Source organism: Sorex araneus, chromosome X (assembly GCF_027595985.1).
Source record: "Sorex araneus isolate mSorAra2 chromosome X, mSorAra2.pri, whole genome shotgun sequence".
NCBI classification, from domain to species: domain Eukaryota; kingdom Metazoa; phylum Chordata; class Mammalia; order Eulipotyphla; family Soricidae; genus Sorex; species Sorex araneus.
The window spans coordinates 335,031,455-335,057,404 of NC_073313.1; the positions used below are offsets into that span (position 1 = coordinate 335,031,455).

The 25,950-nt window shown below is 53.8% G+C and overlaps 1 protein-coding gene across 1 annotated transcript; it reads left to right on the forward strand.

Moving 5' to 3' along the window:
• Nucleotides 1–6,179: 6,179 nt before the first annotated feature.
• EMX1 (empty spiracles homeobox 1) lies at nt 6,180–23,775 on the forward strand. Its single transcript, XM_004609114.2, has 3 exons — nt 6,180–7,040; nt 13,185–13,369; nt 23,153–23,775. The coding sequence occupies exons 1-3, from the start codon at nt 6,524–6,526 to the stop codon at nt 23,318–23,320; spliced, it is 870 nt and encodes a 289-aa protein (XP_004609171.1). The 5' UTR covers nt 6,180–6,523; the 3' UTR covers nt 23,321–23,775.
• The last annotated feature ends 2,175 nt before the right edge of the window (nt 23,776–25,950 follow it).

The window sequence follows — 25,950 nt, forward strand, 5'->3', positions numbered from 1 at the left end:
GTGCTTTGCCACTGAGCCACTTCCCCTGCATGTGTAAGACCAGATATGCATAGGAGAACAGGCAGTTAGAAAGGTAGGGAGTTGCGTATGGAGACTTCACACGCCAGGCTAAGGAATTCAATGCTGGATTAGGATGGAAAAGGATGCCTAGAAGATGCTCATAAAAAGCGGAGCCCATGGAGGCTGACTTGTTAGGAAAATGAAAGGAAAAGTAAAATGAAATTGGAGGTAGCAAAATGCTGAGGAGCACACAGACAATTGTGGTATAAAAAGACTGGATTCAGACTCCTTAAACTTGCTCATTGGAGAAAAATTCTATACAAAGATTTCAAGATCTGAAGTGGCAAAAAGCATCAAAAGGATTAAATTACTCGATATAAATTACATTTGTTGGGCCAGAAAGCTAGTACAGCAGGTAAGATGCTGGCCTTGCACACGCTGACCTGGGTTAGATTCCCCTAGAATCCCACAGGTCTCCATTCCCCAAAGGACTGATCCCTGAGCACAGAGCCAGAAGTAAAGTCTGAGCACCATCAGGTATGACTTAGGAAACACACCCTCTCCCCCCAAAAAAAGCAGAAAAAGATTATATTCCTAGAAACTTATATAGAAAAGTAGGACTCACAGATATACAGTGAGATATTACTATGGTGTTGTGGGTAAAAATTTTGCTTAATAAAGTAAATACCATAAATATTCAGCAATGGAGGATAGTCAATGAGTTATAAAGATGCCTATTATTTGACTGAGAACATTAGGAATCAGACGATAGAGCTGTGCTCAGTGAGATCTTCTGCCATGTCCCCCATTCTAAGGGAGGCACATGTAGAGGAAATATGACCTACAAGAGCTTCACAGACAGATATCACAGTTGGTAGAACACTTGCTTTACGACCTGTGTTCAATCCCCGGTACCCCACATGGACCCCCAATCACTACCAGAAGTATCTCTAAGTGCAGCACCGGAAGTAAACCACTGAGCACCACTGGATATGGCCCCAAACAAAATTTTAAAAACTTCATGGTGGCTATTCCTGAGTAGGAGGACTTGATCATTGGAAGGTTTATTTATTTATTTATTTATTTATTTATTTATTTATTTATTTATTCCTTAATTCATTCATTCATTTGCTTTTTGGGTCACATCTGGCAATGCACAGGGGTTACTCCTGGCTCTGCATGCTCTGCACTCAGGAATTACTCCTGGCGGTGCTCGGGGGACCATATGGGATGCTGGGAATCGAACCTGGTTGGCTGCATGCAAGGCAAATGCCCTACCCACTGTGCTATTGCTCCAGCCCCAGGAGATTTAGTTTTTCCCTTCCCTACACTTTTTTACCCTCTTTTCTCTGCGATTATCTGTACTGTAACAACTCTGTCCAAGAGAAATATGATGTGAGACACATATGTGATTCCAAACATTATTATAGGGGCCGGAGCGATAGCACAGCGGGTAGGGCGTTTGCCTTGCACGCGGCCGACCCGGGTTCGATCCCCGGCATCCCATATGGTCCCCCAAGCACTGCCAGGAGTAATTCCTGAGTGCAAAGCCAGGAGTAACCCCTGAGCATCGCTGGGTGTGACCCAAAAAGCAAAAAAAAAACAAAAACATTATTATAGACACATTAAAGAAGTAAAAACAAGCATATAAAATATTAATATTATTGGTATTAGATTAGACATTTGTCTTTATTAACATACACATTAAATATAATATACAATCAACACAAAATATATTGATATTGTACTTTTTAAGAAAATGCAGGGGCTGGAGCTATAGCACAGCGGGTAGGGTGTTTTTCTTGCATGCGGACGACCTGGGTTTGATTCCCAGCATCCCATATGGTCCCCTGAGTACCGCCAGGAGTAATTCCTGAGTGCAAAGCCAGAAGTAACCCCTGTGCATTGCCGGGTATGACACAAAAGAGCAAAAAAAAGAGCAACCTTTACAATTTGGAATATATTTTATTTTCACAGAATATGTGTATTATATATTCTGTATACAATATATATTGGTATTTGGGCTCACACCTGGTTGTAGTCAGGGATCATTCCTAGAAGTACTCAGGAGACCATATGTGATGTCAGGAATAGAACCAGCATTGGGCACATGCAAGACAAGAGCCCTGAGCATTATACTATCTCTTTGGCCCCTTTACAAAATTTCTTAATTCAGACCCCTCACGTGTCCAGCAATAAGTAGCCACTCATTGGACAGCACACCTTGCTGAAACAATAGGAAACATTTTTCAAATGCTTACAAGCATTTGAAAATGCTTGGCATTGCTTAAGTAAGTCGGTAGGAATAAAAACTCATTTACAGTGACTCCACCAGGCTGTTGTGCTTATTATTGTCCCTATAAACACATGTTATTTTAACAACATCACTAAAAAAAAAGTTTTGACAATTTTGCAAGTCATTTTCCTAAAGTGAGGGGGTGGGGAGTGGGAAGCAGGTGGGGAGTCAAGGGGAAATGAAGGAGTTGGGAGAGATGGAAAGTTACTGAGGAAGTCTGACAAAGAAGAAACATTAACAGAGTAAAGGACACATGAGGACAAGAGTTGTCACAGGGCAGGGGTACAGGAAGACGAAGGCTGAAAGGAAAGAGAGCAGTGAAGGGTGTGAGGGGATGGCTGGGATGTAGCTGGAGGCAGCTCTCTACAAGAGCCAGACAGACACAGAAGGTGCCTGGGCTGGGCTGGGGGTCGCCCTGCTGTACCAGAACTTCCCAGCAGTGTGGGTAGCAGAGAGAGGGAGGCACACACACTCACACTTGATCCCTCCAGTAAGTGAGAGCTGAGGACTGGTGGGAGAGCTGGGATGTAATCTTCCCAGGATGAACTGAGCTGAGTTGTAAAGAACGAACGGAGCCTCACAGGACCACAAGACCAGGTGACCTGATGGACAGAGAGGAGAGAGTGAGGCTTGGGGAAGGCTCCCAAGTTCCCCACAGGAGCAAAGGCAGAGAGTGCCCTGGGAATCAGCCTGGCACAAGCTGAGGCAACACGATTGGCTCTACATCTCACCCCGAACCAGCGGAAGCATCAGGCTCCTCCAGAAAAACAGGGGTGTGGAGACACTGGATGTGGGGCAGAGTCAGGTTGCCTGGTTCAGGTCACCGCCTCCAGGTGGGCGTTAGGTTCTGCTGGAGAGAGGGAGGAGCTGGATGGCAGGAGACGGGAATCCCAGGAAGGCGTGCAGACAGGTGCAGAAAGACAAACTGCTGGAAGCTGTGTGGGGCTGGGGGCTCCCCAGAATAAAGAAGATGCTCTCACTCTGTCTTGGCAGAGCTTTGCAGCCAGCTTGAGAAGGAGGATGGTGAGGTAGAGGGGAAGGACTGCTGGGGAATAGACTTGCAAGTGGTAGCAGGCTTGGGTGAAGGTAGTGGAGTGTGTTGGGGCAGGGGAGATGGGAGAGCTTGGCAGAACCTGGGGAAGCGAGAGGGACAGAAAGACACTGCGCAGGTGTGGAGGGTTGGGTCAGTGATGCTGGGTCCAGAACTCAGTAGCTGATGTAGGCAACAGCTTCTTAAACTCCAATAGGGGAAGTGACAAGGGGGGTGGGGTGGGCTAAGGTGAAGTCCTAGGAGGAGCCCCGACAGAGGAAATCAGCTAAAGGATAAAAATCTAGGGGGGCCGGGCCGGGAGAGGGAGAGGAAAGGGGGGGGGAAGTTACACAAGGTAAAATCTCAAGAAAGGCACCTGCAGTGGGGGGGGGGGGGGGCGGGGCGGGAATGAAGGTAGAATTCAAGTCATCCAGCGTCCCCATCTCCAAGCCTGTACCCCGGGGCTGGCCCAGTTCGACGCAGACAGTGACCAGATAGACTGGGCACTGTTCCTGTGAACTGTTTTTTCATCTGTGAAATGGGGTCAGACGCAGACAGCGGAACGTCCGAGTGTTGTGTAAACCCAGGAACGAAGATGTCACGGTGCTGTAGACTTGGAGAGTCTGTGCTGAGAGCACGGAATGAAGGCAGATATGGCCAAGTGCAGAGGCAAAGGCCAGGAACAATTCAAGCCTCTCCAACTGCTCAGTTTAGCCAGTGCCCAACCCCGCGGGCAGAGGTTAAGGTATGGGGGGAAGAGTCGGGGGGAGCTGGAGGGGTTTCGGCTGACAGAGGGGCTTCATCTTCAGGGGTGGGTTCAACTTGTTCTGTTTCATGTTCTCTCCATCTCCGCCCCAAGGCCCAGGCAATGCTTATCCAACTGAACCCACGTTCCTGCGCAGATGTCGCGCCCACCAAGTCCCCGTCGTCCTTTTAAAAATAGAACGGAAGCCCCCTCGCTCTGTGTCTTGCCCAGCTCTGTACCCTCGGTCACTTCGTGAGACAGTAGGGTTCGCATCTGGTCGGGACTCCCACTCCACTCCAGGAGCAAAGGAGGAGAGGAAAGAAACAGAGAGAAAGTGGGGTAAGGGTGGAGAAGCGGGGGCGAGAGTAAGGGGGCTGAATAGATGGGGAGCCTGAGAAAGAACTGGGAAGGAGAGAGAGCAGCAAAGAGAACCCGAAAGATTCAGGGAAGCCTAGAAGGAGGCGCCGGATTCCGTAACGATCCGTTCTTTCCGCTGCGCGCCTGGGGTGTCCCGGAACTCGGGGTCCCGGGTTCCCCGGGACGCGAAGGGCGCGGTCTCCTCCACCCCCCTCCAACCTTCAAGCCGTCCCCTCCCCACCTCGCCCAAGAAGGCTGGAACGGCTTCGGGGCGCGGGGGCTTTTCGGAGCACTGGAGTGGAAAATAGACTTTAACCTGCTTTGTGGCGCTGGTGGCGCCCGGGGCGCCCGGAGCGCTTTCGCGAACAGCAGCTCTGGGCAACTGCACGGGCCACTCCCAAGACCCGGCCTGGAGTTCCTGCAGCGTCCCGCGGCGCAGCACCCGACCCCGGGCGGCCAGGGACCCGGAGGCCACGCCGGGATCTGCGCGCCCCGCTGATCGCGGCGACCGAGCACGGGGACCGGAGACGGCGCGCTCGGCAGTCCTCCTGGGGTAGTGCTCGCGTGCTGATCTGCCTCCCCACCCTCCCTGGCCCACTTCGCGGCCTGGGCGTGGCTCTTTCTCCCCGTGGCCTGGAAGCTGAGGGGTGGGGTGGAGGTGAAAAAGTTTCCCCGAGTGCTGGCTCTCCGAGCACCACGCACCGTCCCCCGCCCCGGTGCGAGTGAGCGAAATGCAAACCGGTCGGAGCAGAGTCGCCCGCAGCTCCGAGGTCGCGGGTGCAAGATGAGAATCGGGAGAGGCCAGGCGACCCCTGCACCCCCGCGGTAGCCAATTTTCTTGAGGATGAGTTCGGATTGCTCAGCCAGTCCTTTAAAGCCGTGTTGCCCGGCCCGTCTGCCTCTGAACCCGGCTACCAGCGAAGGCGAGGACGGCAGTTCGCCCCGCGCAGGGTTCGGGGCTGGGTCGAGGTGGCGGGGGGGGGGGCGTGGGGGGTGAGGGGTATCATCCACATCTGAATCCGCAGAGGTGGCTGCGGCGGAGCCAAAGGGCTGCTTCCGTGCCCCGGAAACTGGCTTGACAGCCCCGGGCTGACCGCTCCAGCGGCGGCTCCTTTTGCACTGTGCCCCCGTCCTGGTCCGCGGAAGTGTGGGGGTGGGGGGAGAAAAGAGCATCTCCTTTCCGGAGCAGTCCCCCAGAACACCCAGAAAACGCGACATCCCACGACCCAAAGGCCACGATTCCAAACCGTGGCCCGGGAAACCCAGGGAGAGCGAGTGCGCGAGTCCCGGAGACCAGGGGCACTCGAGGGAACCAATTTGTTCCACCCCAAATAGCCACCTTCCCCTACAAGGATCCAAGTTGAATGAGAACTGAAACGACATCCTGGAACGAATCCGAAAGGGTTCGCTGAGTTGCACACCCGGCAGTGAGGCTTGGAGTGTGTGTCCCCCAAGCCCCAGGCCCCCCAGTCCTCTTCTTGGACTCTTTCGAGGACTGAAATGTTTGGCGGCCGCAGCCGAACTCAGCCCAGGGCGGAGGCGCGCCGAGAAACCAGAGACCGGAGGGGTGAGGGTTGCGGGGCGGTGGTGGGTGATGGGGGAGAGACCTCGGTCGCCCCGCAAGGGTTCCAGTCCGGCTTTTGCCTCCGACTCTTGGCTCTTTTCCCCACCCGCCGTCCCTCGCCCCGCCCCGCCCCGCCCCCCACCTTGGGGCAGGTGAGCGGCAGCCAATGGGCGAGCGCGGGGCAGGTGCCCGCTAACTCGCGCCTCGCACCCCGGCGGCCGAGGCCCGGCTGGGCAGTGCTGGGAGGACCCGGGGCGGGGGTCGGTCCAGACTGGACTGGGAAGGGAGGGGGCCGGGCTCAACCCCCAGGCCGTAGAGGCGGCTTAGCAGCATCGCCCGGAGCCCGCGCCAGTGCCCGCGCCGGGAGCTGCCCGCTCGGCCGCAGAGGCCGGCGCGCCTAGCAGCGCGCGGTGGCCCGACTGCGCGCGTTCGCTCGCTCGCTCGCTCGCCCCTCGCCGCTCCGCGGCCGGCCAGCCAGCAGCGGCTGAGCGCGGGCGGGCGGGGGAGGTGAGGGGTGCTGGTGCTGTGTGCATGTGCCTGGCTGGGTGCACACCCCGCACGGCGGCGGCGCCAGGACGCGGAGCGCTCCCCAGAGCCCAGCTGCCTCGCTCGGCTCTGGCGGCCGCAACCATGTTCCAGCCCACAGCCAAGCGCGGCTTTACCATCGAGTCTTTGGTGGCTAAGGACGGCGGCACCGGCGCGGGCACTGGCGGCGGGGGCTCGGGTTCCCATCCCCTGGCGGCGGCCGCCTCGGAGGAGCCGCTCCGGCCCACGGCGCTCAATTACCCTCACCCTGGCGCGGCCGAAGCGGCGTTCGTGAGCGGCTTCCCCGCCGCCGCCGCGGGCGCCGGCCGCTCTCTCTACGGCGGGCCCGAGCTCGTGTTCCCCGAGGCCATGAACCACCCCGCGCTGACCGTGCACCCCGCGCACCAGCTGGGCGCCTCCCCGCTGCAGCCCCCGCACTCCTTCTTCGGCGCCCAGCACCGAGACCCTCTCCACTTCTACCCCTGGGTCCTGCGGAACCGCTTCTTCGGCCACCGCTTCCAGGGTGAGTGCCCACGCTCTACCCACCTCTAGGCATCTGCCCGGCGCCCGCGCGGCGACGGCGCTGGGTGAAACCCGGGGGCGCGCAGGGCGGTTCAGAAGTTGTGCAGACAGGGCTGCGGGTCCGCAGACACCGCAGCCCAAACCCGGAAGAGCCGCGCCGGACCCATCCGCGCCCTCGCTGCTCTGGGTCCCGCCTGGAGAGCTAGGTTAGGACCACTCCCCACTCCGCCTCACTCGCAAGGCTTTCCCAGGACCGTTGGCTCCCGGTGCGATCCGGCAGCCAAGCCCAGGAGCATCCTTCGAGCATTTTCCGGGTCCTTCCCGCGGCCTGCCTGATTCTCTCTCCCTGCCCCGACAGTTACAGCTCAGAGCGTGCAGACTCGGTCGCCCTCCCTCCGCCCGAGCTGGACCCAGAACCGTACTTGGCTAGCTCGTTTGTCCACCCAAACTCCCAGGGAACCGTCCTCGCTGGCGCGTCCCGGGCAAGGGGAAAGTCCATCGCGCGCCCTGGGTCTGTGGGAAGAAGGGGCAGCGGCGAGGACAACCTGGAAAGTTAATGTTCAGTACTGAGTACCCCTGTGTTGAAATGATTCTCGGAAACCTTCACCCGACTTCTCCAAGTCACACGTGCCTCTCGGGCCCAGGGTGGGTAGGTGGGTTCTAATAAGCCCGCTTTCTAGGTTGATCGCCAGCTCCAGGTGCCCACCTGGCAGCTGTGGGACTGGCTGCAGTCCTCGAAGGCTGAGGTGGGTGGTGGGTGGGGGGATGACAGAGGGCTTTTAAGGTCGCAGGCAGTCCTTGCCCCTTATCTGCACCAGGCAATGGATTTGCTAATGAAGATCCCCACTGTCTTACACACACACACACACACACACACACACACACACACACACATGCTTACACATAGGCACACAGGCACCCCACATTTCAATTATTTGACTTTCCCAAGGGAGAGTTGCATTTTGTTTTTTCCCCCTTGATAGTTTGTTTTCCACCCTTCCTTTTCTTCTTCCTTTCCTTCTCTTCTTTTCTCTCTCCTTTTCCTTCCTTCCCTTTTTCTTCCTTTCTCATTTTTACCTTCCTCTCTCCCTTCCTCCCTTCTGCCTTTCCTTCCCTTCCTCCATTCTTCCTTCTCTTTCCAGTGACCCTATTTTGTGGAGTAACTGTTTTAGCCTCCGTTTTTATTTTACTAGTGTAGGCTGGATTCAGTCTTGTAAGGTTCTATGATTCTGGGCCACAGTTTTAGTAAAACCAATGAAAAGGCCAATCTTTGACTACTAGAGCGAATCTGGTGGTAAGCCAGGTCTACATAATCTAAATAAACTGAATTTATGGCAGATATATGGATAATAGGGGGGAAATATGCCTTCAAAGCTTTGGCTATAACTGCCTAAATGTAACAGGAAAAGCCACTTTCTAGGGCCATTTATCAGTTTTCTTAGCCTCCTGGCCAGTATATACTGATCAAATTAGATCGTGTAATGACTTGAACAAGATTGCTGTGGGCAGGCTTGCATTCCCCCTAAGGGATTTCAAAGATTTGTCCAAATTGGGGAGGCGGGGGATATGCCTATGATGTCAGCTTCTTTGGGCAAGAAACCTTGTCAATTAAGACCATCGTTCGCTGAGAAAATGAAGTTTTTACTCAAAATTGAGCTAAACACTTCAGTCTTCCAAGGACAGCGTCTGCAGCCTGGGTCTCAAAATCTGGCGCCCGTGGGCTGATCTGGGAGCGGTTCACGAACCTCCACCAGCATCCTCGCTGCCCGTCTCGCTGCCCGCCGCCCGGGCGGGTCCCTAGCCCTGAGCTACCCGCGGCGGCGCCTCCCGGGCCGCGCCCTCGCTTGGGTCCCGCTCCGCTCGCCCTCCGCGCCGCGCCGCCCTTCGCACCGCCGGCCTCCACTTCGCGTGTCCGGGATGCCGAGGACCATCCCGGCCTAGGAGAGAAGCGGCGGGGGCTCCGAGCACCCTCACGCAGGCGAGCCCCAGACGTCTTCCGCGAAAGCTCCCGGGAGATCGCCGCGGATCCCCCGAGCTGCAGTCGCTGCGGGCGCGGGCGCGTAGTGGAGTGGCAGATACGGTTGGATCTCTCTTCCCAGAACCGCGCCTGCACGCGGAGATGGAGCCCAGAGGGTGCGTTTACTGACTCGGCAATCCTTAGGGGGAACGGAGGCCGACTTCTGGCCCCCTCGGAGACGTCTCGACTCGGGGACCCGCGATCGCCGCCCCGGCCGTGCATTCTGCCCGCTGAGCCGCCCCAGACCCTCCGGCGCCGCGTTTTCTAGAGAACCGGGTCTCCGCGATGCTCACTTGAGCCCCGCTGTAATGCACGCAACGAAACCCCACACGAACGAAAAGGAACGCGGCTGCGCTCCGCGCGTGGCGATCTCCAGCGGCGGCGCGGCCCCCGGGACACGGAGAAGCTGTTGCAAGCGCCAAAGTCTGCGCGGGAGAGTCGGGGCCAGGCGACTGCGAAGCCCCGAACCCAGGCTGGCTTTCGAGGCTTAAACGGGGAGGAATCTGCGGGGACGCGGAGCAGGTGACCTCCCTTGGGCGCTGTTTTTCGGACATCAGGAACTTTTCCAGGCCGGGAAGCCGCTTCGGGAGGGGGCCGTGGGAGACTCAGCCCTCCCATACAGCTACGGTAATGGGCCGGTGCTTCAAAGGCGCCTTTGTTCCGGCAGGAGGAGGGGAGGAGGTGAAGTCTGCGGCCAGGCCGTCCGGGTTAGCCCCAGGCCCCTCTGGCCCGCCATCCGGCAAGCCGGAGTCACAGGTTGGTCAGCTGGCTGCACCCTCACCTGAGAGGACCGACCCGAACGCCCTAGCTCCCACTTCCAGCCCCTCGTTCCTGCTTGTCTCTATCGCTAGTTCCCAGTCAAAGTGCTCCAGTGCCTTAAGGGACGGCAGAAAGAGGATGGAACTGGGCTGAGGGGTAGGACTCAATCCTTCACTCCAGAGATGGCCACACAGCCTCTTGGCATTTGCCCACCTGTCCTTGCTAAAACTCTCTGGCCACTCTCACAGCGCGGATGGGATCAGCCTCTTTCAAGAAGGCTGATCCCAAGCTGTGCAGCCCTTGGGGGTCCAGCTAAAAGAAAAGTAAACCTTGGTTCAGGTATCTTCCCCAAAGGGGCCTCCCAAGTGTGTTCCAAAGGCATCAACCATGTCCTCACCAACAGGGCAAAAATGTAGCTCTGGATCCAATTCTCTCTGGGTGATTGGTTTTGTACTCAGACATCCTCGTATGGAGAAAAAATCTCTGAATCCTTAGAAATCAAATAACTTTCCATCACCTCTCAGCATCTTAAATAATCTCCCTGTCCTCTTGATACTCCATGGCTGGATCTGAAGGACCCTGTATTTCAGCTCTCGCATATGGATAAAGTCGTAGGACATGTTCAGTCTGCAACAGGACATAGGGGTATCCTCATCATGAGATCACCCCCATTCCATGCACCTACTCTTGCCTCTAAAACCGCCTTTTCACAGATGGACAATAATGGGTTTTTTTTTTGGGGGGGGGGGTGGAGGTTGTCCTGAAACCGTCTTGGTAGACCAGAGTCGCTGAGGGTATAATAGGAAGGACAGATTCTGTTAGTTGACTTAAGGAAGGTAGGTGGAGGGCGGAGGGGGTGGGGGGGGGCATGATATTTTTTTCTTTCTGAAAAGGGACCAGTAGGCCAAGTAAGTTTGAAACTCTTAAGTTTAGATCTAAAATAAGCAGGATTGAGTCAAAGGTGCATGTGTATGTCAAGGAGTAGAGAAGTTTGGTGCTTCTCTTCTTCTTTCCCCAACTCATTGGGTTCGTGAAGACAAGCACAGAGAACTAACCTCCTCCCCTCAAAGCAGCTGTTATGCTCCAGAATCAGAACATGGCCATCGCCTTGTATATCTTAGGTAGATGCTCCAGCCCTCTGTTGCCTTGACACCTCTGTATCTTGGGTTCCTCACACCTCTCCTGTGGGCACCTCACTTCTGAGGAGCCTGGGTCAGAGTTACTGAGACTAAAACCTGGGGACATGCATGAGCCAGGCTCTCTCCTCACTTTTTTAGTGCCCTCAACCCCAGGAAACCACTAAACCACTGCTAGGATTTCACCGGAACTCAGATGATGTTGTTTTTGGAGATGATTTGGTTTGATGTCAACAATATGAAAGTATTTGCTTCTTATCCGCCTCTCCCACCTTTCTTGAGTCTATCATATGGGCCCTTCACTTTGATTGTCCTTCTATTCCTACCTGGGTGAGGTCCCCCTTTTTTCCCTCCTCTCTCTGCCAGACCACTTCCCCTGACCACCTATCTGTCTTCCTCCACCACAAGTAAACTTCTTTTCACTCAGGCCTGGTTACCCAGGGCCAGGCTGTGCCTTGTCCTTCTCCCTGTGATTCAATCTCCCATCCCCCTTCTCGTTCCCTTTTTTGTAGCATCACAGAGCCATCCACTGGAAATGAATGAGATGCCTAAAAATCAGAGACTTGTTCCTGCCAGGGGCTTTGTCTCCCCCATCCCCCAGACTCTGATCTTTCATTTCTTAGACTTTCAGTTTCACAAAAAAACCCAGCAGTAAAGTTGCCATATATAGGTGTCCAAAGCCCAGAGACTTGGAAAAACTAAAGTAAAGCAGTTTCTACCAGCAGAGGGACATGAACAGTTAGTTACCTGAGAGTTTTAGCAATAGCATCTCTCCGTGGTGGCGTGTGCTCGGTTCCCTTACAGAGATAGCTCCAAGGACAGAAGTTCTCAATGGAGTTACCCAAACAGTTGTCTTAAGAACAAAACAGCAGGTCAGATGGAGTCACACCGGTGGCTGTTACTGAAGAAATTAATTGGATCAGTCAGTCTCCAGAGCTAACTGTCAAAACATTCCATCAAGGGCTCTGTGTTGTTGGTCAGTCAGGGGGATCACTGTAAGCACCGCAGAGACTCCATAGGTGCTGTTGGGGTCTGCTTTGATTTTGTTTGCGTGGGCTGCCAAGTCAGAGACTGTGTGATGGCCCCAGTCCGCCCCTCCCCCCTCACTCAGGCTGGGGGTCTGAGTCTTTGGCCTTTGTGGTTCCTGATTCCCTACTCCGGTCCCTCCTCCTATAGGTAGAACTGACTCCTCGTGATGACCAGCGTTTGCTAAGGGATAGTGTGTTCAGGGAACTCTTTGCATCTCTTGTTTGGAGATGGGAGACTGCGAGAGTAGGGAGAATGGAACATATATTTACGCACGCCCATGCAGAAACCAATATATCTATATCTATATATATTAGAGTGAAAGAGGACATGTAGATATTTATACTGTAGATATTTATACATGCAGATATTATACAGCACTGGACTATTCAAGGATGACGCAGGGCCTTTTCCCCACCAGAGAGCAGTAAGAGTCTCCCAGCTGCAAAGGTTTTTACCTGAAGGCTGGTGGGAAGTGTGGGCACATCTGGCCTCAAACCTCTAGGTGCTGCCCGTACTTGAGCCTATTTGTACTATTGCAAGTTTGAGCCTGGGTCTTGGGGCCGGAATGTCCATGGGGCTAGTAGTAGCCTGAGCACTTAGGAGCAAGTTTCACTGGAGTAAGTGTGGAAAGAGAGCTGCTTGGGTTCCTTCTAGTCCCCCGATCTGTGCTTGGCAGCCGGGTTGCAAACAGCCCTGCTAGTCCTCTTATCACGGCCTCTCACCCCGCCAGGCTCCACTCTAGCCCACTCCGTGGGCGATAAGCCCCAACCAGTTAATTAAAAGCAGATCATGGGGTGGGGGGTGGGGTGGGGAGTGGACAAAGACCGGAAAGGGAGCAGATTGCTTGGGAAGGGTGAACAAAGAGACCCAAGTGACTTCTTGCACTGTGGCCTCTTGCACTGTGGTGGCGCCGGGCACTGTGGCTGGGGCCGGTCTGTACTCGCCTTCCCACCCAACAGTGTGGGATTCTGCCCAGCGGTGGTGGTGGTCCCCACGAAGAACTGACTGGGGTGCGGAGGTGTTTGGGAGCCAGGTGGACGGGCGGACGGAACGGGTGGCAAAAGAGAAAGTGTGTTTGGGGTGTGGGGGGGTTGTCAAGGATAGGAGAGGGGGGCGCCAGGGCCACGCTTGGCGTGCGGCGGCTCACGGCGCCCCTTCTCTCTGTTTGCACCTGCGTGTGTTGCCTTCGGTGGCGCGGCCGCAGCCAGCGACGTGCCCCAGGATGGGCTTCTCCTGCACGGCCCCTTCGCGCGCAAGCCCAAGCGGATCCGCACGGCCTTCTCGCCCTCGCAGCTGCTGCGGCTGGAGCGCGCCTTCGAGAAGAACCACTACGTAGTGGGCGCCGAGCGGAAGCAGCTGGCCGGCAGCCTCAGCCTCTCGGAGACGCAGGTAACCATCGCTCCCCTCTGGCTCCCCTACTGCCTGTCCCCCCACGACCCTCCATCCCCACCAGTCAGCTGGGCCCCGGCCCAGGTGGAGGTGGTGGAGCTCAACTGCCTGAACGGTCAGGACTAACGTCCCCTGCCTTGGCCAACTCCCGCCCCGCCGACGTCCCCAAGTCACCCCCGCGGCGCTCCCACACGACCCTCGCCTGCGTTCCGTTGGCAAAGGTTGAGAGACGTTCACGGGGCTCTAAGGACCCGGGGGGAGGAAGAGATCGATGCTGATACAGTCAGCTTGCTCCCGAACCAGAGTTGGTGCCACGGGAATTAGGAGGCGTCGGGAGGCCGCAGGGGCTGCTGTCCGCGCCAACCCTGACCGCCGCGGCGCGGGTGTGATCAGACTCAGCATAACTCAGCCCTCCCCCAGCCGGGGCTCTGGGGCGCGCACGGTTTTGGTGAATTTCGGTGAATCCCAGGCCTTTCCCCGCACTGGTCCCGGCTGGGCTGCTGGTTCTGGGGCAAAGCTGGCTGCGCCCTCGGCGGCCCGGCGCGGCCGCGGTGTGGGGAGAAAGCGCACGGGTCATAAGCCTCCGAGGCAGAGAGGCTGCTCCGGGAGCGCCTGCCCCGCCGGGACGGAGGGTCTGCGCGCGGGCCGGTCGGTCGGGCAACGCGGGAGCGGCGGTGCAGGCGGTGCGCGTCGTGCGACGGGCCTGGGAATGGGGGAAAGTCGAGTCTGGGTAGTCACGGCTGGTTTTGGTCTCTCCAAGGGCTGCTGCGTTGGGGAGGAAATGAACTCCAGTTTGTTGAAAGACTTTGAACTGGGTAAAATGACAATGAACGCGTTAGTATCTTTGCAACTGGTGTGTGTGTGTGTGTGTGTGTGTGTGTGTGTGTGTGTGCGTGTGTGTGTGTGTGTGTGTGTTTAAATAACTAGATGAGAGTTTTGGAGGCAGATCTGGTCTATTGTAAGTAAAGACTGCCACAAATAAACCCTGCCTGGAATGGCAGGGTCTGTTGAGCTGTGTGCTGGGGCTCCCGCTCCTGGAGCGGATTGAGGGCCAGCCTGAGCCTGCCTGGGGAGACTTGACCCCCTAGTTCTCACTCAGCACCCCCAGACTGGCAAATGGAAGAGGTGGACTCGGTCCTGCTGGAATTTTGTCTTCTGCTCCCTCTTCCTGCTGCCTCAACCTCACTGCCATCCCCTCCACCCTACTCCCCAAGGTAGGGGGGCCTCCAAGCTGGGGGTGGTGGCCTGGGGTCTCCTAGGTAGCAGTGAGGATGGTAAAGGAGCTTCCTAGGGGACCCAAACCCAACTCTTACACAACCCCTCTGGATCCTCCCCCGTCCTCCAATCCTTTACCATCCCACCGTCCTGTATGGCTGACATCCCATCATCAAGGCACAGCTCCTTTCCTCCGGAGGCAGAACCTGGTTCTTCCAGCTTTGCAAGCTAACTTCGAACATAAATCAGTGGGGTTGACTTTAAACACAAACATATTTCAGAGAAAGATACATATATGTATATATATGAAAAACTAATTAGTAATGCCCTCTTTTGCCTCCCAGAAAAGTGTTTTGAAATTATCTCTTAAACAGGGTTTAAGAATGGTGTTTATATACTTAATTTTATTTAAAAATAATTGCTCTTTCCATTGTAATTGAATTTCCATTGCAGAAGTGTAAGTAAACTAAATTGTTTTACAATCCCACCACCCACAGATTAGCACTTGTTGAAAAAAAATTCATTGCTTTCTAAAACTTTCCATATTTTAGTTCAGTGAGAGCATTGGAAATGGACTTTTCGTTAACATTGAGCCAGTTGCTAGTCAGTATTAGCTCCTAACAATGCCAGTTAATACATGTAATTATCACGTCTTTTATTTTTATTACAATATATTTCAAACCTACATTTAAAAGAAAAAACATAATTAGAACATATCCAGCTTTGCTATCAAAACTCATAGTTAATCTTGTGAATTGGTTTTAGAATATAAAACATACAAACAAAAAAACATATGAACAAAAACTGTAGCAGTGTTTGATCTTGAGAGCCCTCCTTATAGCAGCTTATCTATCCAGGTGTGGACTATGTGGAGAGAGAGAGAGAGAGAGAGAGAGAGAGAGAGAGAGAGAGAAAGACAGACAGACAAAGCACAGAGCTTCTCAGACAGGCAGATTTTTATCTCTGCTGCCTATTAACTAGGCAACCTTTAGTAAATAACTTAACCTCTCTGAGCTCTAGTGTTTTAATAAAAAGAAATTAGGTTGATTAAAGATTAAATGCACCTACTATGAACTCAAACAATATTAACTTTTCTTCTCAAACCTTCCTTCCCTTGGTTTAGTGAAATATGTGAGGTTGGTGTTATTTTAAAAACACCCAAACCTGGACTTCTTGATTCTTAGTCCAGTATTCTTTCTGCCATGTTGTCTTCTCCATCAGAATTATCTGTCACTCATAACTTGTTATTTGGACCCAAACAATGCAATTATCTGTCATTTATCAGTATTTAGCATAACCTGGCATTTCCAGCTACCAGCTATTTGTCACTTCCTCCCATCTCTCTAACGTTCTGCCCTCTGCTTCTGCTGTTAGCATCTGTATTTGTCTCTGGAGCTCTCTAATCTAAGGCAGTCCTCACAGTAGATTGCTCTTTAGCTTTTATTTATTTATTTTTATTAAGGCACAGTGATTAACAAAGTCATTCATTGCCGAGTTTCAGGCATCCAATGTACCTTAAGCAATCCCACCACTAGTGTCAACTTCTCTCTACCAGTTTCCCTCCCACTCCTCAGCCTGCCTCCTTTACAGGCACATTTTTAAGTTTGGTTGTAGTTTGGATCTCATGCTTTCAATTTAGTCGATTCTGTGGTTCATCTATATGGATACATCCTATACTTCTACACCACCAAGGGACCTGCTCTTGCTCATTATCTCTGCCTGCATTTGCTTACAGGTCTGCTCCCCCCAACCCCCACCTATGTTACTTTTCTTTCCTGTCTTTCTCAGTTCTATAATCTAGAGACTAGGTTTCCTTAGGTGTCCCCCTTTGGAAACTTGTGTCCCGTTCTCCTGTAATTTTATAAACCACAGATAAGTGAGATCATTGATACTTTCTTTTTCTGACTTACTTTGCTTAACATGATATCCTCCGGTTCCATCCAAGTTTCAGTGCATTGCATAATTTTATCCTTCATTGTGACTGTGTAGTACTCCATGGTGTCTATATATGATGCCTTCGTTATCTACTCAACTATCATCGGACAGATAGGTTGACCTTTTTATATAGCCAGATACTTTGTGCTTATTCATCAAACTACCTCCCCAAAGCTAGTGAATTTATGTTTTCTATTAATTACACCTGTTTTTTCCCTACTGGTAACTCTTATTTACCCAACTCTATCTCTTTATTATCTATTCTGTTTTATTTTCAGTGCATCTGCCACTTGTTATAAACTTTCATCTCTGTAGATTCAATTAGCAGCTATTGGTAAATTTCTGTATCTGCTGGTGCTTATCCATCATCTCACAAGCTCTGACTTTGACTTATTTGGGGGCCTCTAAGATGTGCCTGTAAGATTAGATGAAGTGGACTCTGGGTATCTCTCCAGCCCAGACTTTCTGGCTTACATATATTCTATATCTCTTTGTTGCTACATAATCCCTTGTAAGTGCTCAGAACTCACAGTATATCTCCCACACAACATAATATGCACGGGCCTTTGCTGTTAATTGCCTGCCATTTCCAAATGCCAATCTGCAAACCAGTTGCATGCAAAGAAATTTTACAGCAGAGATTCCTGGACCCCACTCAGAACTCTCTTAGGAGTTCCAGGATGGGACCCAGGAATAGTCTTAAAAACCGTGATTTTGATTAACCACAGTTTGAGCAATTCAGACCTCGGAGGCCTTTCTATTTCTTTCTATACCCTAGGACCTGGCTCAGTGGCCAGCTGTATATATGTATATATATACATATATGTATATGTATATATACATATATGTATATATATACATATATAATAAACATGTATTGAAAAAATGGAAAAATTTCTCTTGCTTACATACATATGCATAGGTTAACTTTGTCAGTCATTCCTCTTGCTCTCAGCTCCCTCTTTGTCCTCATATCTTGCTCTTGCCCTGTCACAGTTTATCTAGAGGATAGGTTTTATCCACCAGACCATGGGAAAGTTAAGCAGATCAGCGGGAGGATCTTCATCCAGAACTTGGGAATCTATGCCGGCCCAGTGCTCAAGCATGGCATACTGGGAAGTGGGGCAGCCCAAGCAGCTTTGTTGGGGTGGGGGCCACATATTGGGGGTGGCAGTCGTCGATCCAAGAGCGGGAGGGAGCAGCCCTGGGCAAGGGCTTGTTTTCCCTCTTTCTCTAGTTACTTGCCTTTTACTGCCATACTAAAGCCCTAGAGGTCAGCCTGGAAGATGCCCGTCTTGTCTTCTGGTGACTGGCAGGGGCAGAACCAGACCTGGGTCAGGTCAGAGCTATGAAAGTGTATGGTGGGTGTGTGGAATACGTGTGTACCCTCGAGGCAGGCCATTGTTTGTGATGGAGCTGTCACGTGCCCAAATAGATGCCACAGGTATCTGGGTGACATGGAGTGAGTCTGACCTGCATGCTTCTCTGCATGTGTGGTGGTGGGGATGGGGGGGGCATGTTCAGTTTTGGGGGATCAGAGGAAGCATTTGGTTTCTCTGGGCCGATTGGTTGGTCAGTGTTTCCTGCTGCCTCTTTTGCCCTGAACAGTTCAGTGGGGGTTCTTGGTCTCCTCTAGCTGTGAGGTTAGCTGAGCTGTGAACATAAGGGACACAGAAACAACATCCTTGGCCTTGGAAGTGGCTCATTTAATGGCGGGGCCAAAAGGCAAAATGTGACCCTGAGGGACATGTGTAAAAGCAGTGATTAGAGACACTTAAGGCCAGAGCGTGGGCTGAGGTCAGGCCAGATCTTTGTGTAGGGATGTTTAGGATCCTAGGTTGGTGTGAAAGAACCAGTCTAGAGTTGGTTTAAGGTGGTCAAAATAAGATAAAGCAGAAATCATAAGTCTGGCTGCTAGCATGAGACCCCAAAGTGGAGGGGCAATTTTAGAAGCAGATGTATGTGGTTAAGGAAACTTCTGGGAAGTCCTTATCTGCTCTGAAGTGCTCTGCCTTGGGGTACATTAGGGAGATGAATGAGTGGGAGATATCCAAATGAATAGCATCTCAGGAAGAGATCAGAGACCTTTGTTCTTAGTTTGGTATGTTCCGAGTGAGACACTTCTCTTCTTGAAGTCTTAGCTGTTCTTCAGGAACTGCATCCTTGGCATTATAGGAGTCCAGGGTGAGCAGGAAGGAAGGGGAGAGAAATCCAGAGCGGTATGCTGAGGACAAGGTCCTCAAGAGGCAGGAGGAACCAGTGATGTTTCCTTGAAACTGAGGATGAGTATCCAGGCTGGTCTGAGAGGAGGCCAGCAGAAGGATTGGGAAAGTTAGTGTCACAGTTAATGGGGGGGGGTGGGTAGAAGTGACCTCACTTTGGTGGGATGAGGATTGAACTTGGCATGGCATTGGGCTTGAGCAGTAGGAGCCACTCATGTGATCAAATGAGATAAATGAGATAAAATGGATCTCCAAGAGGACCAGAAGGAATGAAAGGAGAACTGCCAAAGGGTAGCTGGATTGATGTCTCCAAGCACCTTCTATCACTAGAACTTTCTCTGTGTCTGAGGATGACACTGGGAGACTTAAAGTGGAAGAGATAACAGTGGGACATGAGTCACTCTTCTTGTATCACAGCTGACAATACAAAAATACAAAGATACAAGGATCCTTACCCCTTCCTAAGGATATTTGAACTTTCAAGGAAAGGACAGGGATTCACCTGAACATACATGCACCTGGAACCATAGTTCCTTGAATTTCAGATGGGCTCTGACTGAGGAGTGGAAGAAAAGAAAATTAAAACACACAACTCCTTCAGAGCACAGATCAGGAAAAGGCAGAGTCTGAAACATTGGCTGGAGCTACAGCTGACTTGTTTTTGTTGTTTGTTTTGTTTTGGGGCCACATCTCGTGGTACTCTGGGGTTACTCCTGACTCTGACTCAGGGATCACTCCTGGCAGGCTTGGGGGGACACATGTGTTGCCCAGGATCGACCCTGGAGCAGCTGTGTGCAAGGCAAATGCCCTATTCTCTCTACTATCACTTTGGCCCCTGGAACTGGCCTGTTAGTGCTTTTGCCTGTCACTCTGGCATCAGTGCAAGCATGCCTTGGCTCTTCAGAGCACATCTTGATGGGTGCTCCGATGGACTGGTGCATTCCTACATCTATTCGTACATCTGTTCAATTCAATGGTTTCACCTTCTTCATCCTGCTGACCCTTGTCCCCTCCAACAATGCTTATCCCTCCTTAGCTTCCCCTAAGAAGTGCTTAATCCACCCCATAATATGAAGAATTAAGAAGTTACCCTGTTGGGCCAGAGAAAGAGAGTATAGGGGGTAAGGCACTTGCCTAGCATGCAGCCAATCCCATTTGATCTTTAGCACCACATTTGGTCTCCCGAGCACTGCCAGGAGTAGCCCTGAGTAGTCATGAGTCTCCCCTAGGTCTGGTTCAAAATTCCCTGTCCTCAATAACTGACTCTCTTGTATAAATGTTTGCTGAACTGAGTCAAGGAAAGAATTCCATTTCACCAGCAGTGTGAACTTTCCAGAGCCCTTTTCTAATTAGATGTCAATCTCCCGTCATTGATTAGTATCCACTTTCCAGATCTGACTCGGGCACCCCTTACCTAGAGCCTTGGGGGTAGGTCACCTCTCCTCTGCCGACTGGCTGATCCTGGCTACCTGGACTCTGCCCACTGGGTCTCAAAAGCCAAATAGCACACCAGTTTGCTCCTCAGGGTTCTCATAATCTGGAAAGAAGACAGAAGTTCTAACAAAGAAATTAATGCACTGGGCTGGAGTGAGGAGGGTCATGGTTCCTAAGACAGATATATATATATAATATATAATATATATATTATATATATATAATATATATATATTCTAAGGAAGTTTGAAACATCCAGGCAGTGTTCTGAAGGCTAAATAAGTGTATTCCAAGCCAAAGTGGAGGATCTTGTTTTCTGTTCTGTATTTTGTTTTATTTTGGGGCCATACCTGGCAATTTGCTAGGCCAACTCCTGGCTCTGAACTCCATAATCACTCCTGGTGGTACTCAGGGGACTATATGAGATACCGGGGATTGAGCCTGGGTTGTTGCATGCCAGGCAGATTCCTTCCCTGCTATACTATCGCTCCAGCTCCCAGGTGGAAGATCTTGAAAAGATCAGGGTTACCTGAAAAACCAAGGAACATTTAGTGAGGTGGGGACTTGGGAAACTACAAAGAAACTGCCCTCAAACCTCGAGGAAGCAGAGATGGGTGAAGAGTTCCTCTAGTCAATAAACTCAGGGGTGCTTTAGGGCTGATAGAGATAGATGAGGTATGTGTGGGTGCTGGGCAAGGGCACAGAATAGGCACAGGCTCCTTCTGAGTTGGCAGCCATGCCACATGGTCTGGTTCCTGTCTAGACCTTCTGTCCTCTTCTTCAGCCGTGGGTTGTCACCCCTTCTGGGGGTTGCCTCATTAAATGTGGGGGACACTAGGCAAGAGTGAAAGGCTTGTGAATGTGCAACCACCAAAACCGAATGTAAAACCAACTGCCTCATGAACGTTTGGTGTTTCTGGCAGTTCCCACCCATGTTACACTTCTGGGGTGAGGAAAAGGGGTACTCTAGAGTTGCTGGCTGGATTAGAGGAGCCATGAGGTATCATTGTTCCCTCTTCTTCATGAGTCTTCGTCACTATGACCAGTCAGGCATTCAAGGACGATCCTGAGATGCGAAAGCAGAAAGATAAGCCGCCCCTTCTTTGAGTACATTTCCTTCTAGTCTTCCCCCCCATGTGTAGATTCTGTTTTTCCATGGTTGTGATCACACTGTGCCCAAACTGTGCATCTTGCCTTTTCCCACTGATATTGCTAAGTCACCAGCATCCCCATGTTATTAGTCCTTGTAAACAGCATCTGGACGCGCAGCCCAAGGCTGTTCTCCGGAAGATAGCCAGGCTGCCGAGGGAGAGGGTGGACGGCCCTGTTTCCAGAGCGCTTCCCTTGACCCTGCTGGTTTTCAGGGAGAACACCCCTAGATCCATGTTTCATGGGGAGCTTCCAGGCAGCTGCCCCTGGCCTGAGGACCTCACCTGTGCCTGGTGTTCCAGCTCGGCAGTGTCCTTCCTTCGGGCTGGGGACTGGTTGAGGAGAGCCGGCAGCATACCCAGGACTGTAGGCGAGTGACTGTCGGTTACCTTGGAAGAAGATTTGGGTGCAGGCGGGAAAAAGGTGCAGAGAGGAACCCTCCCCAGCCCCAGCCCAGTTGCCCCATCACCAGGCTGCCCATCACACCCACGGCCCGCCCCTGGGTGCTCAGGAAGGCTGCCCCAGCCCGCATCCAGCCCTGAGTCACGCACATGCCTTGCGCAGGAGGCCGGGTGAGCTCACCCGCCTACCGGCTGGTGCACACACAGCGGGCTCCGGGGTTGGGGGCTGGAGCCAGGCTGGCTGCCAAACGGTTGTGCTGAGAACCACCTGGGGCACCTCGCAGCCCAGGCCCAAGGAAAGGGACATGAATCCAGATGTCCCTCCAGCTGATACGGGTCCTGCAGGCAGGGGGCTCCAGGGAAAGGCCACCCTCTCAGCCAGCCCACTGAGGCCAGGCCCCTGGCTTCTGGCTTCTCAGCATCGCCCGCCCCAGCAGCTTTCTGGCACTAAAAACCCAAGAGGTTCCCTGGGGCACTGCCAGCACCCCCAGGAAGCATCTCTGCTGCGGATGAAGGAGAGAAGCTCAGCGACCCGAGAGCAGAAGGCACTCAGCGCCGGCTCAGCACCAGGCCCACCCACACCCTGAGGCTGGTCTGGTGGGTCCTGGGTGTGGGGGGCTGCAGGAGGAGTGGGAGTTGCCGAGTCTCCAGGAGTCCTTCTGGAGGCTGCCCAGGGCTGGGGAGCAGCGAGCAGGGAGAGCTGAGTCAAGGCGGGAGGGAGGTTCCCCCCACCTCTGGTCGCTCCCTCCTCACGGGGATGGCTGTGGGTTTCTTTGGGTCCTCCCCTTGTCAGGACTCTCCCTGTCTGACCCAGGGCTTTCAGTATTCAAAGAAAAGTTCTCTGCTGCTGCCTACACTTTCCCCCGCCATTGCTCCCGTGGCCTGGCCCCGTCTGGAAGGGCTGCAGGGCCTGGCGCCGAGGGGCAGGAAGTCCAGAGCACAGACACCCCAGTGCCAGGAAAGTAGGAGGCACTGGCACACGTCCCAGGTGGTGGATTTCAGACTGTCCTGAGGAGCCGACACTCGAGACCGCCCCAACTTGGATGTGATGAGGGAGAGAACGGTCCCCGAGAGCCTAAGAAGGCGCCCCCTGGGGAACAGCTTGGCCGGGTGGCCCTGAGGCAGAGGCAGGAGCAGAGTCCAGCAGTGCTCCGCGCTCCGTGTGGATGCTACCTTCAGCCCAGGGCGCCACGGCCCCTGGCCCCTATATCTTGTCTTGGCCCTCCAAAATCCATCCGGCCCAGGCTGTGGCCCCAGCTCTTCTCAGCCACACAGCACGTCAACCTAGGGGGAGCTTTTTGCTTTTTTTTTTTTTTGCCTCTTTTCAAGAAGCCACCAGAGACCATTTCTGGGGGCTCCCCCACTGCTCCTGGGCGGGGCTGGGGCCTCCCGATGTTTCTCACCTGTGCCCTCCCTCCCTGGACCAGGTGAAGGTGTGGTTCCAGAACCGGAGGACCAAGTACAAGCGGCAGAAGCTGGAGGAGGAGGGCCCCGAGTCTGAGCAGAAGAAGAAGGGTTCCCACCACATCAACCGGTGGCGCATCGCCACCAAGCAGGCCAACGGCGAGGACATCGATGTCACCTCCAATGACTAGGGTGGGCAGCCGAGACCCCGTGAGGGCAGAGAGCTATGCGCTGCTGGCCAGGCCCTCGGGCGGGCCCGGCTAGACTCTGGCCACTCCCCGGCCGGACTGAGGGGAGACCTCGAGTCACGGCCCCAGTGGGCATGGAGCCAGGAGCCGTCACCGACAGAGGGACAAGACACGGGCTGGCTGAGCCCTGGGACCGCACGACCTCCTGGGAGAGGTGCCTGCCTGGCAGGCCGCCGGCCACTGCAGCCGCTCTTTCCTGAGCCCCCCTTTTTTTTGTTTCGATGCGTTTCTGTTTTAATTTATTTTCCAGGCGCCCACTGTAGTTCCTAGTGATCCCCTGTGTCTCCCTTCCCTATGGGAATAATAAAAGTCTCTCTCGTAATGGCCTGGCATCCAGCTGCAGGCCCAGAGCCCGGGGGGCGGCCTGGGAGCCTGGTGGGGAGCTGACGGGGCCCCTGGAGACTCTATTAGCTCCTGTTCTTTGTTTGGGTTCTGCTCAGGCTTTTCCACACTTATTGAGAGGGGTGTGTGTGTGTGTGTGTGTGTGTGTGTGTGTGTGTGTGTGTATGAGCGAGCATGTGTGTATTTGAGCGCGTGTGTGTATGTATGCATATATGTACGTGCTTGCAGGGGTCTGAGGGGAGCGCTTGCCCCCACTTCTCCAGGCTTCAGGACCCCCCAGTGGAAGAGAAGCCGAGGAAAGAGAGGGACTGAGGAAGGGGAGCACCATTTCACAGAGGCTGGTGTCCCAGGCCCAAGCCTGGTATCGTCACACAGGTCCTTGAGTTAGAGCTTCAGAGATGAGCTTAAGGTCGGTCCTGTAACTGCTTCTCACAGACTTGGAGGCTCCCGGTGTAGAGAGAGCCCCAGGCCCAGCCTGCTCAGCTCATTGGTTCTTGCCGCCCTTCTGGCTGTCCCTGGATTTTTCCTCCTAACCTAACACAGCAAATTTTCCTTCATCCTGCAAAAGTGAAAGCTCTATTCCTAATACTCAACTTTCCCTCCCGCACCCCTTCTCTGTCCCTCAATCTTCCCATGCATGTGGTCCCAACCCTCACCTGCTGAGGCTCGGGGCAGTCACCAACCACAGTGACCACGAAGCAACCACGGCGACCACGAACCAATCACTGACCACAGACTGACCACAGTGCCTATGAACCAGTTACTGGCCATGAACCAGTTACTGACCACAAGCCAACCACAGTGACCACAAACCCACCAGTGACCATGACCCCCTATGGTCCAATTCAAGCCGTTCCCTCGGGCTTCCTCTCCATACCATCTCCTTGCCTTTCCCTCCTTGACTCCCCACCTTTATTCTGGTACCCAGAACACGGACCCCTCCTGTGTCTCTGAGCTCTGCCCGCTCCTCATGCCTTGCAGCCTTGTCCACCCAGGACTGAGCCTTGAGCCTCCTACCCCTCCCTGTGCCGTCTGCCTGGGCTGTCGCTTCCGTGTTCTGGGCTGGGCTTCGCACCCCCCTAACCCCGGGCCTCCCCTCCTGCTGACCTCTGCTGAGCGGCCCTCCGGGTGCCCTCCATGCCCCTCAGCCTCTTCCTAGGCTGACTCATCTCCCCACCAAGAAAGCAGCCAAACCCCTTTCTCTTGTTGGAGCCCATTTTTGGGGGCTTGGGGAGTGCCAGGTAGGATGAGATCTGAGTGGGTGTCAAGGTGGCACCTCCCCGCTGCAGCAACGATGCACGAATTCTTCCTCCAGCCCACAGAAGCCTTACTACACCCCCACTCATTTCCCAGCTTTGGCCTCCCCTTTGTACCTCCCAGCCTGCTCAGGCCAGCCTGACCCTGGGTGAGGGCGGGGGGGTTGGAGTGGGGGGGAGTCACCCAGAGAGGCCCTGAGGGCTGGGACTGTCCACTGCTCACTGGGACCCATCAGTGCTAGAAACCAGAGGGCCTTGTCTCTCCCAGTGCTCGACCCTCTCGGAGACGCAGCCCCCCAACCAGCGAGGAATTATGATGTCCCCCACATCTTGAGCAGCACAGCCCTGAGTTAACCCCGCGGGTGGGCTCTCTGCTGGGCCAGTGGGATAAGCTTTGGGGAACCGATGGGGTGAGAGGGGAGAAGAGCATCCAACTCTGGTAGGGGGCAGAGGAGGGGGCGTGGGCGGGGGGGGGGGGAGCTGTTCCTCAGGATTCGCTCTGAGGGTGGGGGAAGGGCTGCAGGAAGATCACAGCAGAGCACACCCTGTCATCCGGAGAAAGGCTGGAAAGGACCCAAGGAAACCTGCCAATCTCCCTGGGCCAGGCCTGTGCGGGGCGGGGCGGGAGTCCCCGCTTCCCTCCCATCCAGCCCCGTGTTGTGCCTCTCCCTGCAGACGGTAAATATTGGTGTTGTGACTTCATTAATAAAGGCTTCTGTGAGCCTGAAAAACATGGAATCAGGATGAACTATTTTCTGAGCTGCGGGCTTGCCAGGTTTGCTAATTTGGGAGTTTTTGGGCCCTCTCCAGGGAACAAACCAAAGAGTCTCTCGAAGAGACACAGATGCAGCCGGGAAGGGGAAGAGAAGCCGAAGAAGGATGCTCCCTTCCTCCCCCGCTGCTCCTCCACCCTCCCCCCAACCAGGAGGTTGGGGTGAGGGTCTCAGGAGGGCTCCTGAGGGTCCCAGGAGCTGC

Bases quoted from the DNA above. Each gene is read 5' to 3' on its own strand.
- EMX1 (XM_004609114.2), top strand. From the start codon at position 6,524: ATGTGCCTGGCTGGGTGCACACCCCGCACGGCGGCGGCGCCAGGACGC. The intron at 7,041-13,184 runs GTGAGTGCCCAC...GCGCGGCCGCAG, and splicing joins CTTCGGCCACCGCTTCCAGG to CCAGCGACGTGCCCCAGGAT. The intron at 13,370-23,152 runs GTAACCATCGCT...TCCCTGGACCAG, and splicing joins TCAGCCTCTCGGAGACGCAG to GTGAAGGTGTGGTTCCAGAA.